General features: G+C 46.3%; 1 protein-coding gene and 1 long non-coding RNA gene across 3 annotated transcripts; one reads left to right on the top strand and one right to left on the bottom strand.

The window, feature by feature from the left end:
• Window positions 1–644: 644 nt before the first annotated feature.
• LOC135817624 (uncharacterized) lies at window positions 645–3,180 on the bottom strand. Its single transcript, XR_010553566.1, has 2 exons — window positions 2,866–3,180; window positions 645–1,397 (listed from the first exon to the last, which is right to left on the bottom strand). It is a non-coding gene; the product is annotated as an uncharacterized LOC135817624 (long non-coding RNA).
• Window positions 3,181–7,846: 4,666 nt separating this feature from the next.
• LOC135817625 (uncharacterized) lies at window positions 7,847–17,149 on the top strand. Of its 2 annotated transcripts, XM_065330847.1 has the most exons (8): window positions 7,849–8,270; window positions 9,247–9,532; window positions 10,369–10,470; window positions 12,119–12,753; window positions 13,112–13,132; window positions 13,987–14,046; window positions 15,113–15,145; window positions 16,383–17,149. In XM_065330847.1, exons 1-8 carry the CDS (start codon window positions 8,205–8,207, stop codon window positions 16,500–16,502), a joined length of 1,323 nt encoding a protein of 440 aa, XP_065186919.1. In that variant the 5' UTR covers window positions 7,849–8,204; the 3' UTR covers window positions 16,503–17,149. The 2 variants fall into 2 exon arrangements, with proteins under 2 accessions (XP_065186921.1, XP_065186919.1); XM_065330849.1 differs by lacking the exon at window positions 13,112–13,132 and having other exon boundaries at window positions 7,847–8,270.
• The last annotated feature ends 1,629 nt before the right edge of the window (window positions 17,150–18,778 follow it).

Raw genomic sequence — 18,778 nt, forward strand, 5'->3', positions numbered from 1 at the left:
TAGCCATAGTGATTCAGTAGTAAGTCATGCTCGATAGTAAGTCGCACCCCCTTTTTACCCTTGAAATTTAGTGTAAAAAGGTGCAACTTTGAAGGATATTCGGGGAAATACGGTAACATTTGGGTGAACCTTTCTGGAGTAAGTTTCGACTGTGGTAAAGATGTGCACTCCCATCAGATCATGATCCATTCACATACATAAATGGAGTACCCGTACTTATTTAGAGCAGTATCTAAAAATACTATCTACTGGTATATTTGGGTACAAAACAGGGAACAAAAGGCCGAGAATTTGGGAGAGGTATTCCCAATTGAGCTGCGCCACGACAAAAGGGTGCTTATGGCACACGATATCAAACTGAGATTAACTCGTTTGAAAGTTTAGTATTCAATATTGAGAGTGCACATTTTCTTTTTGAATGCGATTAGTTTTCGTTGCGATTTATAAAGCTTTTTGAACGCGTTTTTTTTGCAACAGAAGCAGTGAGAATTCAGCCATTGCGCTGTATCCATAACTCAGTTTGTGAACTTTTTTTTGCCATAAGCACCCTTTTGTCATGGTGCGGCTCAATTGCCAACTACAAAAAGAGTAGTTGCTCAAGCAATAGTTTTTCTAAACATCCAACCCATGAGTAATCAATACAGTAGAGCTTGCTTGATAGCATTTCAGTCTCACGAGATAAAGGCGTATACTTGGGGAGATAAGTCCACTGTGCCTATAACACAACTAGTATGGTAGCACAAAGGGTGAGGGGGGCAGCGAAGCTGGCCTCTGGGTTCCAAAGGACAACACCGAGATTGGAAATAAATCGGCAATCCCTGAGCAAAGCATAGGCCAGAGACATGAATAAGAGCGACAGCAATACCGACAGCAATAGCACACACACACACGCACCATACTGTAGTCTTCATACATGAGCCGGTATGCAGTCAATGGTGCCCTGACTGATCCAGCCTCGGTGTTGCGTAAAGCAGCAATGGGATGCACAGGATATGGCAGTCACTGGTAGCAAAGCTCGCAGCTCCATCATAAAGAAAGAATCAAATGGACGGGTAGATCTAATTGCTTACAGCTATACGCTATAACAACACAATGTTTTACTGGCAATGGCAGCCAGTCATCCACCTTGCGGGTACGATTCATTCAAGACGAGAGAACTAACCAAGTGCAGCTGGTAAGACAATTCTTGACATTAGGAGGGACCTTACACTTGCGAGAAGTTGATTGACACCAGCCAGTGAAGAAGATGCCATATAGTTATCACTTGCTCATGTGTGCCAGTGCAGGAAATTGAGCCAGTCCATTTCATAAGACAGCATTGGAAGCCTTGGGAATGTTCTAAAACCGGTCAGAACTTCTACCTCTCGTATTGCGGACATAATTCGCAGACAAAAGATCTAGAACACCCTCAGTTAAGGAAGCAAGGCATTGCCGAAATAGTATGCAACAAGATGAAGCAAAGATCAGAGTAACGCACAAACATGCACTCAGCTCAATATAGACTTTGAAGCTTTAACAGAACACAATTATATAACATACCAAGTACACATCCGCAAGTACACCAACATCCTGCCAAAGTGCCCCGTTAAACGCTTCAACCCCTTATGTGGTGAGATCGTGGCCCAGGGCGGAATAGAGATCTCCACAAAGTAATGTACGGTGCGACCCTATAACCAGTCTCTTCTTCGTACTCATACAGCATAGATGACATGTTGTGCAAGCAGTGCAGGGCTTGAAGCTCAACTCCAACAAAATGTCAAAGGGTGTGAAGTACTAGTATACAGTAATATACTTGAACAGCAGGATGGCATCTTATGATCATACAATCAGTGCTACCAAATAACTGGGCCTGTTTTGCGTACTGTCACTGTGACTTCTGACTTTCCGTATTTTGCAGTGTTTTCCGTACTGCCGTGTGCATTGCTTGTGTTGTGCTTTTTTGACACTCACACACGCTTGTCGGTGGCTGAATTTGCTAGTGCAAAACATGTGTGACTTGTACCACGACGTGATATTTTGTATCTCCTGATGATTGCTTTTCAGCATGAAACTCGTGAGTAGAGACATTTAATCACTTTTTTTTGTTCCACCGGATTTTCGTGTGTGCTAGGCTCTGCACGCTGTGTGTCGAGCACTGTGACCGGTAGTCAAGGTTCTTCTGTGTATTTTGTGTTACATGTAGTTGAAGCATGGCATGCACTCATTTTGGCACAGATATAAACATCGCTCAGCTTGCGCTCGCCATGCTTCTACATACATATCTGTAGCTGATCGATCCTCTTCAATTTCCGTACCATTTTGCTCAACTTCCGTACTGCGGACGAAGGAGTGATTTTCCATACAAATACGGAAGGTTGGCAGCAGCACTGTGCAATGATACAATCCTAGACCATTCTCTGGCAAGTTAGTTGCACAGTCTGGGGAAGCGGGGGAACTCCGGTGGCACTACATGGTATGCGAACATGGCACCCACACATTAAATATACGCGTACTCACGAACGCGCGTGTGCGTGCTTGGTGTGTGCATGCATGGGATCCACCGGCTAGAACCCCTTCGACAACCTGTGTGCTGTAGACCAGGTTACACAGTGGTCGCCAATTCTTCAGCCTTGCAAGCTGCTGAATGGCGTCAATTCGTCAGCCTTGCAAGCTGCTGAATGGCGCAATCCCAGCACAAGTAACTTGCTGTGATCGACAACTTGTACAACTACTTGTATCACTACCAACTGAATGTAATTGTCTGCCACAGGTTACACTTGATAGCCTGCCATGCAGCGATTAAGCTTCATAGACCTGATCGTGATGTATAGAGAAATATTGCACAACACCAGTCTAACATAATTCGGAGATTTATCAAAAGGATACATAGTCCAACTACCATGACAAGCATTGTGCCGAACATGAGGGCACTGGACTTGCTAGTTTTCTCATAGAAAGCTGCCTTTGCTTCATGGCTTTTGGCAATGTTCTCCAATCTTGCGTTTCTCAAGGGTCTAGCTGATCTGGCTCTGGGAGGTTGAGGTGGAACAGCACCGGACGTTGCTTGAGATCCACTTTGCGTTGACATACAACGCGACAGTGGAAGAGCAACTCCCACGCGCCTTACAAGAGAAGCAGTCCCAAGCATTCTGATCTTTACTCCGACAACACTGCACTGACAATTCTTTTCAAGTAACTATTAATTTTGCACAATTGCAGATGAGTTGAGTTCTCTACGTTTTACCGTACGGTTTAGGCCAGGTAGCTGACGAGTGACGTCATGGTGATCAAGGAGTAGTAAAATACCGGTATCTTAGGACTTCCTGTCTGACGACTCGAGTGGTCGAAAAAGGTAAAAAGCAGGGCCAGGGAGTCGTAAATTTTACGACTCCCTGGTAAAAAGTAGGCCTACAAAAAAATAGGGACTCAGTGACCATGGTGACGTCATGACCAAAAGGCGGACGTCGAGTCGTCGACATACACGTACGTCGGTAGGGGATCGATAGCTTTGTAAATTGTACATGTTGTAGTACAGTCATGACTACTCGTACAACACTTTTCTCAAGGTTTGGAGACTCCACTGTCTGTAGCCAATACTTGAATCCATACATCCTGTACACACACCTTGTACACCCTCTAACGGTCTCTAGGCTACACTGCTATTGATATACATTAGCTCAAATGTTCAGGCAAGGCCCATCATCAGGAATAAGTCTACTGAGTACTGTAGACAAAACAGGGGTTTCTATACCATACGGTACATGTATGTGACAAGTACTAGTGGCCAAAGGTGTGATGGTATAGCGTAAAATGTTGCAATACCACACTGTGACAGGAAGCGAGATTCTGTGTGATATGTATGAAGTGAAAATATAGTGCAGTGATAGTGCAGGATTATTAGTGTGAGTACAAAGCAGAAAAATACACACTTCTAGCAACACTCACACACATACACACACACACACACACACACACACACACACGCGCGCACACACACACACACACACGCGCGCACACACACACACACACAGTGCACAGATTCTTGCACAAATTATGGTAATGACAGAAAATTTACACATCACCCAACAGTCGCCAACCATTGTCACTGTTCACTGCCGGCTTCCTCTTCCTCATGAATAGTGCCTCCATGATTCTGCGGTCAACGTATGACCGTTGCCTGCTGGCGAGAACTTGTAGATGGGCGAATGGCGAGAACTGCGGTGACGATGGGAAGGTGTGCTGCTTTTGTCGATAATGGTCTCCCCATGGCTTTCCCAGTGTCGCGTTCTTGGCTTGTCTGTAGTGCTCTTCAGTCCTCTTGCGTGTTGTCCTTTCTGTTTCCCCGACGTATTCTTCTTGACAAGTTGACAGATGGTACATGTCATAGAGTACACCACATCTTGGGACATACAAGCATCACGCTTCAGACCACCATCGCATGCACGACATTCAGCCGGCCGACCCCACCCCCTCTTCTCCCTCTGCTGCTGTACCGTCCTGGGGCATTGTGGCTTGCTGAATGACGACGAGACCAACATATCGGATAAGGATATGTTGGTCTCGTCGTGGGAGGGGGGGGGGGATCGCACTGCTGGATGTCCTCGGGAAGGCTGTTGCTTCACTAATCCAGCGCAGGCTACAGACACTAGCCGAAAACCTCTTGCCCGACACGCAATGTGGATTCTGCAGAGGTCACTCCTGCACCGATATGGTCTTCACTGTACGACAGATCACCGAAAAGCTATACGAACACCGCTGCAAAGGATTCCTTGTGTTTGTGGATCTACGCAAGGCCTACGATTCCGTAAATCGCTCGTGCCTATGGCTAGTACTTAGCAGGGCTGGTGTCCCCGACCATCTTATTACCATCATCAAATCGTTTCACTCGCACGTGACGGCCTCACTTGTTCTAGCCAACATCCAGGTCGAGCCAATCGAAGTTAACAATGGTCTTCGGCAGGGCTGCTGCATGGCTCCAACATTATTTTACATCTACATGTGGGCTGTCTTTCAACTGTGGTACAGGGCGATTGAGAACGTCCCTGATATTGGTCTTCCTGTTGCTACAAACACAGGTGGTAAACTGCTGTTTCGACGGAAAGCGACCGACGTCATCAAGAAGCACAACGATTGCCAATTTGCTGACGACTCAGCCTTGATTGCCAGGTCGCACACGGGCGCGCAACAAGTGTTGACCATCTTTATGGACATAGCTGCCGTCTTTGGTCTCAAGGTGAACCTCGCCAAAACGAAGGTCATGCCAGCTGGCTATGGTATCACACCCGCCGACCGGCTTCCCCTACTAGTGGCAGGGAACACTGTCGAGAGTGTCGAGGAGTTCCGCTATTGGTTCATTGGTACACACTACTGGCCGCTCCTCCCAAGACATCAAGTCGCACATTGCAGGGGCATCACGGGCTTTTGGTGTACTCCGTCGCTCGGTCTTCATGGACGCTAACCTGTCCATTGCTACGAAGCGTGTGGTCTATGAAGCCTGCGTACTGTCACTGCTGCTGTACTGCTCCGAATGTTGGGTACCTCTGCAGCAGGACATCACCGCCCTATCAACTTTTCACTTCCGCTGCATTCGGTCGATTCTTGGAATTACTCGACAGGCAGTCTGGAGTGACCGAATAACGAACACCCAAGTCCTGGCGATCTGGAATGACGCCAAGCAGGACGATATCCCAACTCGCATGCTTCGACGGCGGATGGAGTGGCTTGGCCACGTTGCCAGGATGGACGACGACCGCACCCCTCGCCAGCTGCTATTCGGGTCACTGCTTCCCACACGCCCTGCATGTGGTCCCCGAAAGCGTTGGCGTGATGCCGTCCGAACTGATATCCATCACCTCCATCTAGAAGGAGATTGGTTCGACACCGCGCAGCAGCGGGGAGAGTGGCGCACAGCAGTCAGAACTGCTTCACCACCACAGCCGGCCTCTCGTGAACGGATTCAATGCAGCATCTGTAACAGATCCTTCTCGAAGAGCGGCCTGCTACGCCACAAGTGCACTGAAGAGCGTCGCAAACCCGTAGCAGACCAGGCTGGCAGCAGGCAATGCACCGCATGTCTTCGCTGGTTTCGCAGCCCTGGCGGACTGGCCGTCCACAAATGCCTGGATATGCCCCCATCTGCCACTCCAGTGTACGACCAAACCACCGCTTCTGGACCATCGTGTGACATCCGCCAGCGGCTCGCCCTACCTTGCTGCAGAGCCCACTGCAGCAAATGCGATCGTTGTTGCAAGTCAACCCGAGGATTCCAGCTACACAACTGCAACAAATGGATCAATGAAGTGGCTAGGAAATCTCGCTAGGTCGTTGATGCGACACAGCGCCTCAACCCAACTCTCCATGTCTGTCGGCCCCTCACACGTGGGGACATGTAACTGGAAACGGCAATGTTCAGGACAGGACAGGACAGGACAGGTGTGTGTGTGCGTGTGTGCGTGTGTGCGTGTGCGTGTGTGAGACACATGTCAGCAGTTGCAAGTTGGTGGTTCTAGGATATGTCACTCAAGAGCAAGCAACATTTTCTTGGCGACGTTCGAATACGTTGATGTTCTCTGAAGACTTACAGACCTGTCAGGCAGTACATGATGTCATCGTGCAAGTCACTATGAATAGTTTTGATATTCACATCATGATCAGGTCTACCATCTGACCGTAGTGTAGATCTACCGGTGTGCAGATCTACTGGCTTTGAAGAGACTGTTCCCTGCCAATGCCATGCAATGGATCCGGTAATACATGTACTGTAGTATCTACTACTACTAATAAGTAATCATCTTGGTGGTTTGGTCCAGAAAGCACTACATACATGTGTAATAGTAGTCACTTGAAAGCTCTGTAATGACTTGATGATGACCATACATATAGCTGATGAGAAGTGATGCTGCGGAGCAGAGCCTACTTGCGCAGTTGCAGCTGCATTGTAGTCTGCTACGCTGTCGTTGATGATAATACTATTATAGTGGCAAGTATGGTCAACACGACAACCAGTACAGTATGGTAGATCTACATGTACTTGGTAGTCTGCCATGCAGTAGAGTCCACCGGGCCATGGTACATGTACTGGTCCACAGCAGGGAGTACCAAAGGACCTCCTTACTTTCCCTCCTTATTTTCATTACTTATAATAAACGACCTACTTCTTACGTAGGGATGTCAATTGAGTAATAATTATTATCCTATCTGCTGATGATTGCTTTTCAGCATGAAACTCGTGAGTAGAGACATTTAACCACTTTTGTTCCACCGGAAACGTACTGTTGTACTTGTAGGCGATCATCAGAAAACAGCTTTATGAATATGAAGATCTACTGATCGAGTGTACATTTTACATTTACTGGTACATCAGGTACATGGGGGCTACATGACATCAGGGAGTCGTACCCAAACAAAACCAAATACATGTAAAAGGTTTGGGTATGACTATGAATTATGATAGTATGAGTCTATGACTATGAGTATGAGCAAGACTGCCAAGAGTACAGAATGATGTACTCTTGCTATGACCATGATGACTGTGAGAGTATACTATAACTGTATGAGTCGACTCCCCCCTCATATATTCATGTACATGAATGACATGTAGATATGTCAATGACCATGATGTACGATGTAGGTAGGTCTACATCAGACTACCATGACTACGCGTATACGCGGGTAGCGAAGGCAAACCTTCGGCTTCGCGCATTAGATTACTGCACACTTCTGCAACCGCGGCTTCAGACTGTTCAGTGCAGTGCATGCAGTGCAACCATGACCATGAAGCCGTGGCGTGAAGGCATGATCACTACCATGCCATTGCCAGTTTGCCACCATGCCACTGACTCTGTACTGACTGTTAGTCGTCATTACCCGAGCTGGCACCGACCAATGCTGACTGCATGCATGCCAACGCGACTGTCTGTGGCAGTCCGATCTGCAGGCATAGCTCCGGGCCGAAGAAGAGAAGGAGTTGATGGAGGCACAGTTCGCCAATCGCTTGCATGAGACCCTTGCAACAAGCCTAAAGCCAGTACAAGTCAGTCAATATTGCTTGGTGGGCCGTCTTCTAAGTTTCAAGTGTTCGGCGAAACGAGGCGCTCAGTTTTAGACATTCAAAATTCCACAATCTTCCTATTGTTGCGCCTTTTCCACTTTTCCCATTGCCAGTATTCCTTCTGGAAGTTTACTTTGGAGTCAGTGTAGTGTCCAGAGGCTGTGGTGCTGGAGACATGAGCGGTGCTGTGCTCAAAGAAGGCTTTCTTGTAAAATCTCCTCCTCTCGAGAGTAGATTATCGGTAAGAATGTTTGCTTGTTTGCGTGCGTGCGTGTGTCCTGGTTTGTAATTATTATTACTCCTCGCGACATTTTTGCACCTGTTACTGTGTTAGCATGAAACGCCTCGTATATCTGCTTGTGCTAATACTGACCGGAGGAAGGCAGACCGAGGCCTAAACTAAAGGATGCTCTGAGGTGTCTGTGCGTGTGTGCGGAAGAAGTCGTGTTTTTCTCGGATGCGGGTGGGCTGTGCGCAGCCTCGTGCCTTAGCGCCTAGCACCACGCTGCGTAGCCGCAGTGCGAGGTGCGGTGTGTGTCGGCAGTGCGCGTGCGAGGTCCGTTGTATGTCCGTGTGTGGGATAAGAAGTTCCGCAGGGTACCAGTGCGGAACGCAGTGACTCGGTGTCAAGACTGATTGAGCATGTGACTCAGTGTGAGGACGTACATGTACATGTAGATGAGAACTTGAACAGCAGAAGGAAAAACAGCATTGGCAAACAAACTGCGCATATGAATGAAGCCCCAATGGGACACCACATAACACATGGTGCTTCAGATGGCCACGTGAATTGCAACTACCAAAAATAGTAGGGGAGGGGGGGGGGGACAGGGGAAACAGTTAGTCAGTGCAAAACATTCACTCATTCAGTAAACACTGAACTGTGCTGGCAGTATCGCAAAACACAGCTCGCACAACACCCCTGGTGACACGCAGCACATAGTCACATAGGCCTGTTTCGGTATTCCACCTTGACAAACAAAGACCGAAAGAGCAGTAGCAACGACAACAGCACCAACATCTCTTATTGGCGATGGTGCCATCGTGAGAATAAAGAATTCAAACCACAACAATGATTCTCTTAGCGGCCACTGGCCATTGTGAAAATCGTGACTTCAGAAACTTTCTTGAAGAAAGCTATAACAACAATAAATTATTGTTTTCATTGGACATCTGAAAAGGTGGTGCTTGCTTCTTCCTCTGCTTACTGCACATAGCAATGGAGAAAGCGCTATTTTCGGCTGAGAGAGTCGGGCCATTTAGACTACTACAGTAATGAAAAGAAGGAAGTGAAGGATAAGATTGATGGCATCAACCTGGGAAATTGCACGGCAGTGGAGTTATTGTCGGAGTATGAAGGCAAGGATTTCTGCATCAGAGTCAGCACGGCCGACAGAGTGTACGTGTTCAAATGTGGCAGCGACGATGAGGTGCAGGACTGGTATAGGCACATCAAGGCAGCTAGAGACGCAGCCTGTGGGATACAGCCTGTCAGTGTTGACGGTAAGCATTATTCCCAATACACATCAGTAGAACTAAGGTAGCAGGTATTACAGGCCCGTAGCAGCCCCATTTTGGTTGGTCCAGCAAGATCCGACCTCAACACCCACATAGATCTATGTACATGGTATTCGCAACAACACGTACATGACATGTACTTGAGTACAACTAGAGTTCAAACTTCAAAGTAATCACTCGATGTTGTAGTGTCCTCTTGCTATTACCATGTAGAATCTACTACCTCTACTTACTTGCTTATACACCTCACTACCTCACTACGGCTCTACTTATTGCACACATCATGGGTGGACATCCTGAGCTGCTTACATGTGTGAGCTGCTTTTTTCTTTCTTTTTTTGGCCGAATATTGGTCCGGCAGCTGCCGGACCTGCCGGACCGCCTGCTACGGCCCTGGGTAACCGTTAGAGATTGCTCAGTGTGCGATTGTGTCATCATTTGATGTGTGAGCATAGACAAAAGTAGTCAAGGGACTAGTTGTTGCATCACCCATTGACAGTGAGCATCATGTGAGCCCATGTGGACTCATGACCACATCATGACCACACCATCAGTGTAGAGTACTGTCATGACTTAATTCAGGACTTCGCTGAGGGGAGTATCATGGATAGAGCATTGCTACATTGCCTAAAGAAAGGTCTCCAGCTTGGCTAGTGGGTTGGTGATGTGTTCATGGTAGTCGGTCTTGCCCCCCCCCCCCCCCCCCCGCACCTCCATTTACGTTCTCTCTCATCCTACTGGTGAGATAGGCCACTTGCCTAAATGCCCTTGTGCTTTCTGTCATCCTTGCTTTCACGTTCTGGATCTTTCTGCATCACTAGGTGGAGATCTTGGAGCATCGGCACGCCCACTGCCAACCCTACCTCGAAATGATCCTGCTGCCGCTGCTGCTGCTCCTGCCAATCGCAGTCTTTCCCCATCCGGTAAGTCATGGACACAGTAGATGCAAACGGGATTCAAGCCATCATTGCGTAACCTTTTTAAAGTCACTTAGGGAGATGGGTACCAATGCCTGCGTGGTTCTGCATTTTCAAACGAATGCATACGTACCTAAGGCCCTAAGCACGCATGTCATCTGCAAAGGGAAGGACTCTTGTCCTACAAAGTCCTTCAGATGGCAATAAGTGATGGCAATAAGTGACCGAGTAAGTGACCGAGTGATCAGACGGGAACGCATTAAGGGGTCGTCCGTAATTTCCGAAAAATTAAAAAATCCGTCCTCAGGCAGAAAGAGGGTGGGTGGTCAAGAGCGCTGGCGGAATTTAATTTTTTGATTTTTCGTACCTTTTTTTGTTTTTTTCAGTGACTTTTATACACTTGTTGCACTGACTGTACTGTGTATTCATGTGGTGTATATACGTGTATTGTAGGATCGATTGTCGCAAACACCAGTATGATGTAATTTGTAGGACATGCATGGCCGTCGGTAGACCTATAATAATAATAATAACTTTATTAGGATGACCTTTCAAAGGCTGACCGCCTATCGTGGGGTCCGTCGCATTGAACGATGCTGGTACGAGAGAGTACAGATTGGGAGGGGAGGGACTACTATGAACAGGGATATGAACTACTAGCTTCTAGTACTTGACACAGGTGCAGTCAGTGAACACGGCCGGAGTGAAGAGTTCTTATTTTCGAGCTGGGCATTAGGAAAAATCAAAAAATTAATGAGAAAAAATGGGGGTGGGTGGGTGGGTCAGAGACAATTTTGCACGAGGACGGATTTTTTAATTTTTCGAAAATTACGGACGACCCCTAATTAGGAATGATATTTTACTTCTCAACATGTTACTTTTGGAAGCAGTGCAATATGCCTCAGAGTGAGTGCATTGGCTCAATGTTGTCGAGAGATGGGTGACCTTCATTTGATTTGTCATAATAGGCTATATGTGTGCTGTTTAATAATTTAATTCAAGTATTATTTTACACTCATTCGCACAATGCTGTGTACATGTAGGAATAACCATAAGTACACATGCTTGCTCACCGCTATCCCAGGTCACAAGATGAATACAGTAAGACCAGTCATGTTGAAGTCGTTATGTAGAAAACGATATGTACATGTAGAGTCATTTGCCGGTTTTGAGACGGAATTCGTTAAAATTTCACCTCGCTAACCCATAAAAATCCGGAGATCGTTTTAACTTTAATTGACGTTAAAATATCTGGTCTTACAGTATTAGAAAATGATACACATGTACAGGTGTTCAGCATCCAATGATGTTGACGGTGCAAGATAAAAATATGACACTTGTAGCATCAGTCCAGGGGCGTTGAAAGGTATTTTAGTGTGCTATGGTCTGCCATCTGAAGTACAAGTTACTCGTGGTGGGGGGGGGGGGGGCTGAGCCGAAAATTTTGGAAATTTAGAGTCCAGATCAGTGTATTTGATTGCTTCACGGGGTACCTGGGGCAAAAAGTGGTACGGTCAATACGGTAGTGACCGTACCGTGTCCGACACCCCTGATCATTCCCTCCAACACGCTGTGTACTGCAGACTTACAGAATTGTTATGCACAGCTGTCACACTTTTTTGTGCCTTTGCTTCTTTCGTTTCTTTGCCTCTAGCCTCGTTTGATGAAACAAAGCGACCAAAAAACAAGCGAGTAGATACAACCAAGGGAAGAGTGTCGTATCCTGAAATAACACCACTAAGCAATCATCACTCGGCTGGATACCCGGGTGGCTCAGCCTCAGGTACCGCTGGTGCTGCTGGTGGTCTACCACCTTCGCATGGTCCAGGTGATGCTAGAGGGTCTATAAGTGCATCTAGTGGCAGACCGCCAAACAGAAAAGATGGCTACACCAAAATTGACTTCTCAAGCAAGCAGCCTAAACCACCACCAGCAGCAGCAGCAGCAGCAGGACAGAAACCGGCACAGCAGCGTATCAGCTACACACCAGTGGAGATTAGAGGGAAACCGTCGGAGTCTAACACTGTACAAAGTGTAGCAGCACCGGCTACTGCCAATCGTATCAACTACACCCAGGTGGATTTGAGTGCCAAATCTCGCCCCAAGTCGAACACTGCTTCTGCTGGCAGTACTAAGAACGCGGCGTCACGAGTCAGCTACCATCAAGTAGATATCTCTAAGACGGAAAACTATCGACGCCCTTCTGCAGAGGCTGCCGTGTCTGCAAGTGTGCCACCAGTGCGAGCGTTTGGCGAGGACGAGCACAGTGTACATCCATCGTCGTCATCGGTAAGTGTCTCAGTCTGGCATGTTAGCGAGTATCATATCCATTTCACTGTTGAGTGCAAGCCATCATTTCGTTCTGAGTATCGAGACAAGTCCACCCTCTTGCGAGATGGTCTCGGTTAATGTCATCCTTTTATTTTTACTTGAAGTATAAGTAACGTACGCTGTAGCACAAAATAGCTTTAATAGTAGTTAGTGAAGAAAATTCCAGGACATTACTTTGGGCTCAAAGAATGAGGCGTGAGCATTACTACGGAATTCATGACACAAGTACATTGTGCATACACAGGGTACTATTTTCTGAGTACCGTGAGTAATGCTGTATGTCTTGTTGCGTGTTGATGCCGCATGCACACTGCAGGCACCGACTGAAGAGTATGAGGTGAGTGCAAAACACAATAGTATTATTTTAAAACACCGTGATGTGTCTACACTTGCACAATGCAGTGCAATGATGCCTAACTTGAAGACCTGTTTTATGCATTCCCTGTATCATATTTGCATTTCCGGTGCACGTGTACTGCCAAGTTGTGCACAGTACTGTTATGGAATATCAAAAGGAATATAACAAGTTACATGACTGTATTGTATAATAATAAAGTTCGAAGGCTGAAGAAAATGTTGAAAGGCCCTACTGGGATGATGGCTACACCATAGCTTGGTGGTTAGCGCATCGCTAGCCTAAAGCAAAGGTCCCTGGTTTGAGTCCTGGAGGTGACTGTCAACTTTATCGCCAGCGGACCTTTTCCCTTTGTAACTCCCTAATATTATAGTTAATTTTTAAAAACATTTTGGATCAGGATCATGGATAAACTGAGTTAGGAACAGCACGTTTCATTTCGCCAAGAATTGCAAGCAAGGCACTGGGACACGATTCATGATGAGAAGGCGGGTTGTGCTACATGTAGGGTTTCCCAGCATGCATGCCAGTTTGCGGGTGCTGAGTATGCCCCAGGACCACTCAGTACCAACAGAGTACTGCACTCAGACATGACTGTATGCGGGTGCTGAGTATGCCCCAGGACCACTCAGTACCAACCGCTGAGAGTACTGCACTCAGACATGACTGTATGCGGGTGCTGAGTATGCCCCAGGACCACTCAGCCTTACCAACAGAGTACTGCACTCAGACATGACTGTATGCCGGTGTATCTGCTAGTACATAATCATTGATCTGCAACAACCCAGTGATGCCTTCGTCTTCTTTTACTGCCTTCTGTTCTTGTTTGAATGCAGCAAATGGATCCAGCAGCTGTGATTCCCCCATCGGCCCTGGCGAACCAAGATGAGTATGAGGTAGGACTCAACTGATAGTGATTTGACGTACATAAACTTACTTTTCACATCTCTCAAACTGGAAACGAATTTTAGTGGATAATGTTTATGTGCAGAAGCAAGTGCCACAAGGCAGGAAGTTTTATTGTAAAGCTATGCAACCGATCAGGGGGCTCAGCTGACGGCGCTCGTCAAATGATCAGAAACTTAAACCTCTAATTAATTTCGATTGGTAAGAAAATATCTAAAAAAAAGAAGAGAAGGTATGCAGGCGAGCATGTGCACTATAAAATAAACTACATGTAAGTACTTTGAAGTACACGCTAATGCAGAAAAAAAAAGAAATTCCACGCTTTGCGTCAGACCGGCCCAGTCAGACTGAATTGTCCACATCCGTAGGAACGCCACCACCCTCTAGGAACAAGGCCCACGTGCAGCTTATAATTATTATAAAACGGTGGGAGGTGAGTAGATCAGACACATCACAAAGTGGTCAAGGGCCGACTTAAATCCCATTCGCTGGATCCATGTTTCCCTCGTGCTAGGCCACGAGTTTCCAATCAAGTGTAGAACAAGTGCTACATGTATGTCATTGGGACATCATGCATAGCAACCGGCAATTTTTCATACACAATAGACAACTGGTGTGTGTGTGTGTGTCCCATATTCGGGTGTAGTGGTATGTGTAGCAATTTCCAATCGAGAGGTCGTGGGTTCGATTCCCGCCGATTTATGGTCACACACGTCTTTCTTCTCTTTCTTAGACTCCGGACTTTTCTTTCATTCTCCCGAGTGGTTACCAACAGCCAGTGCATGCCGGAGTATGTGGTGTGATGTGTGTGCGGGAAAAAAATGGAAAAGATCGTAGGGATTCGCTGACCAGAAAAAAGCCACTTCATAGCTGTGTGGTGTAGACCAGGCTGAATAGTGGCGGTCAATCCTTCATTCAGCCTTTCAAACTGTTGAATGGCGCAATCCCAGCACATATTGCTATGGCTTCTGCCGTAGCATCGCCTCTGGCGATGGGCGTCAACAGGTCAAAAGGTGCGTGTGTTTATTTAAATTTTATTGTTTCACGTTGCTGCAGCACATGGGGAGTGTGGAACCACCAACCCTGCCGGTAGGTAACCATAATTATAATTATTCCCGTAGCTATGCAGAAGACGTTACTTCAGTAACGTCTGGCGCTAGCCAGGGTCCACACAGCTTTAATTTGGTGTTTGTTTGTTTGTGTGTTTGTGTCACGCCTGGCGCTATCCCGTATCTGTCCCGTACCGTACCATCAAACACAGCTGGCCACATACAGCTGGCCGCAATATTCAAATAGGGCTTTCAAACGCAAGATCATAACGTGAAGCATCTTGGAAGAATGAGTATGAATGCGAAGTGTATGGGGGAATGCATGTAGGGCGATAGTGCGGGTTCGAATCCCAGATAATGCCTGAAAAAATAGGAGAATTGAAAAATTTAACATCCCTTTTCTTTTTTTGCCGTCATCAAGGCGGTAGACGGTGTCGTATTAGCCTCGACCGTACCTGTCCCGTACCTATCCCGTACCGCACCGTACAATCAAAGACAGCTGGCCACAATGCATATTCAAATAGGGCTTTCAAATACAAGATCATAACGTGAAGCAACTTGGAAGAATTAGTATGTATGCGAAGTGTATCAGGGGATCGATGCAGGGCGATAGTGCGGGTTCGAATCCCAGGTTATGTCTAAAAACAAAAAGTAGAAACTTATAAGAATTTATAACATCCCTATGCTTTTTTGTCTAGGTCATCAAGGCAAAAAAGCATAGCGTAGGGCCCTGAGCTTCCAAGCTCTCTCGTTTCACTAAAACAGTGCGCTTGTGTGCATGACTGTGTGCAAGAGGAAATATATACAATGTCATGTACAGGTAGTTTGTGTCATCTGGGGCATAGTTGTGGCTTTTTAGTTAACTTTCTGGCTCCACTTATTCTCAAGTCTGATTGATTATAATAGTACCGCCAGAGCGCCCCACCATCTCATCCTTTCGTGGTCGTATTGTGGAGGTGGTCTGCTGTCTGTAGGTCATACGACACGAACCTTGTACACATATTCCACATTATGCAGTCAATCTGTACCTTCGAGTGGACACAAGCTCTACACAAAAACCTGCCACGTGTGCCCTTAGTACACTAAGGTTCTCACATCGTATAAACTTCGTTGCACTCTGCCATACGATTTTCCTTTCCCTGGCTGTAAAATCAAGGTGGGGCGCTCTCGCGAGACGGGGCGCTCTGGCGAGACGGGGCGCTCTGGCGGTACTTTACGGTACATGTATATACTGGTATATCTGCTTTCTCTTGTTGCATCACCTCCTCTTTTCTCAGCAACCAGGACGCCCTAAGCCAGCGCCTCGTCACTCGCTACGCTCAGCAAATAGAGACTTGCCTGGTTTACCGCAGCCAGGTAATGGTGGCCTGCCAGTTCTGCCACCCAGACCAAGATAAGCAACAAGCTCACGGTGTACCTCCATGCAGTGTGACAACTGTGATCTCCTCCTGGCATGGACCTTGTTGGTGTTACTGGCGTTGATCGGGAACCAACCCCAATGTATGTTTGTAAGGTAGCCGATCGCTCTTTCTTCACGGGATGATCGACCTTGAACCCTTTTCAGAACCGTTCGTATATCTTTTTTTCTCTCTTTTAGACCACGCAAAGCTCCTGTAGCTAATATCCTCGATGATAGAAAAAGCGGACTAGAGTATGGCTAAATGCATATGGGCTGCTTGGACAATTTCTGCTGTACCCTTGTGCCCAGCTGGCTCTAAAGCACATAGAGAATCCTCTGTTATCTATCAGTGGCCTTTCCTGTTTTGTGATAGAAAAACAGCCTAGCAGGATCTTTGAAAGTCGCAGCATGCTTCAAATCCTTTAGAATTAGAGTGTATATTGGTGTACTTGAGCTGCGCCATTGGCGAATAGATGCATGAGCTAAATTGTTAAAAAAAACATATTTATGTAGTAGCTGTTTATGCTTCCAGTATGCCTGTACACAGTATGTATTGTCGGCATGCACACTGCTGTGATCCCAAGATTTATTGCAATACTTCAGTAGTTACGAGTATTGTTCGTGCAACGTGGCTTTTAATTTTGACTGGTATCAGTTGCAGTTGCGAAGGTATAATGGGAAGGTATGTGTGCTGCAACATGATTATCTTGCTGTGAGTTTAAACTCAAATGAGGGCAGTAACGTGTAAATTAACTGTTATTATTAGTATTATTCTTGCAAATAACGCTGAGTAATTACACAAATGTAATTACACGAATGTATAAAATTTGCTTCCGGGAAGGATTCACAAAAATAAGATAAAAACACATAAAAAATATATTTAAAAAAATTAACTGTTACCAGCAGCAAAGTTCAGGAGCTACTTCATGTATACAAACTGCAGGAAGCGCATAGAAGCAACTTGCATGCTGACAGAAGATATGGCATTGCAGTTTCTGTATGAGTAACCACCAGCTGAAGACACTCCTGAGACTGAGTGCCGTTCGTGTAATGGCGGCAGAGAGCCCGGCTGTTCGGATATGCCAGATGAGAATGGCACATCTCTTTGTGACATATCATAGTAATACACAGACTGATCTGCTCGTTTCATTGCAAGTGCAGTACATGTACTGCACATTGTCGAAGCGGTGGTGACTGAGTGCTCATTTCTTGCTTGAGTGCTTGGGAAGCACTGAGCAAATACTCCAGTCCAGCGAGTAATTCTTCCTTGCAAATGGTATGATGCTTTTTGAGTTTTGTACAGCTCTAACATTTTTAGCAGTTTCGCACACTGCCCCTGCATTTGTACGCATGTATATGTACCCGAGCCCCACCAACTGAGCGGCTACACGACACCCAAGCCAGTGAATGGACAAGCAGTGCAGTACATGCAGTAGAGGTGAAACAAATGTCAAAACCTACTAGCCGAATATTCTTTGGCTTAACGAACGTACGAATATTCTTTTGGTAACACGGATGACATCACATGCCCTCCTCTCAGTCATTTGATGGATATTGTCATTACTATTAGGTATGACAAACGGGAGTGCCACATAAAATGCACTGCCACATAAGGCTACTTTGAAGTTCATACAGTCATGTTATGTGCAACATTGGCAGTCCAGTATGCACATACATGTGCAAACATGCAGTACAAAGTCACAGGCAGGCTGTAAGCACTGTCTGTACTGTGTTTGGCGTGCATGTATGTACATGCACTGCATTCGAAGTGACGTCACGAATACTCGAATGCGAATTAAAGAATATTCGAATGTGACCAACCGAACGAATGTTCGAATATTCGTTTCACCACTAAGTCATGTAGTAACACTTTCCTGCTCCTTGCATGTGCTGAAGGCATAGTTTCAGCTGCGCGTATTGCACACACCGCCACAGTCATGCAAAACTGTGTGAGTACTCTTTTCAGAAAGAGTCGCTTGCAGCAGTTTTTCGAGCGAGTACAGTACTGGAGGAATTGGGACTTTAACCAGTAGTTGTCTGAGCCAAACCGTGAACAACTAAAGAAGCAGGGTGTGTAGCCATGACCTGAGGCTTGGCTCACATATCGTTTTTTAAACGGGCCTACAGTGCATTTCAAAACTATAGACGCGTAGGGTTTTTGAAATATTTCAAATTTGGCTGGAACTTTTTGAGAATAGTTTTCGGAATATTGCTCAGGATCGCTCCACAATTACTCTCATATAGTTTCTAAAGGATTGGATAACAGACGCCCAA

This window comes from Sycon ciliatum, chromosome 5 (assembly GCF_964019385.1).
Source record: "Sycon ciliatum chromosome 5, ocSycCili1.1, whole genome shotgun sequence".
NCBI classification, from domain to species: Eukaryota; Metazoa; Porifera; class Calcarea; order Leucosolenida; family Sycettidae; genus Sycon; species Sycon ciliatum.

Bases quoted from the DNA above. Each gene is read 5' to 3' on its own strand.
- LOC135817625 (XM_065330847.1), top strand. From the start codon at position 8,205: ATGAGCGGTGCTGTGCTCAAAGAAGGCTTTCTTGTAAAATCTCCTCCT. The intron at 12,754-13,111 runs GTAAGTGTCTCA...TGCACACTGCAG, and splicing joins TACATCCATCGTCGTCATCG to GCACCGACTGAAGAGTATGA. The intron at 13,133-13,986 runs GTGAGTGCAAAA...GTTTGAATGCAG, and splicing joins CACCGACTGAAGAGTATGAG to CAAATGGATCCAGCAGCTGT.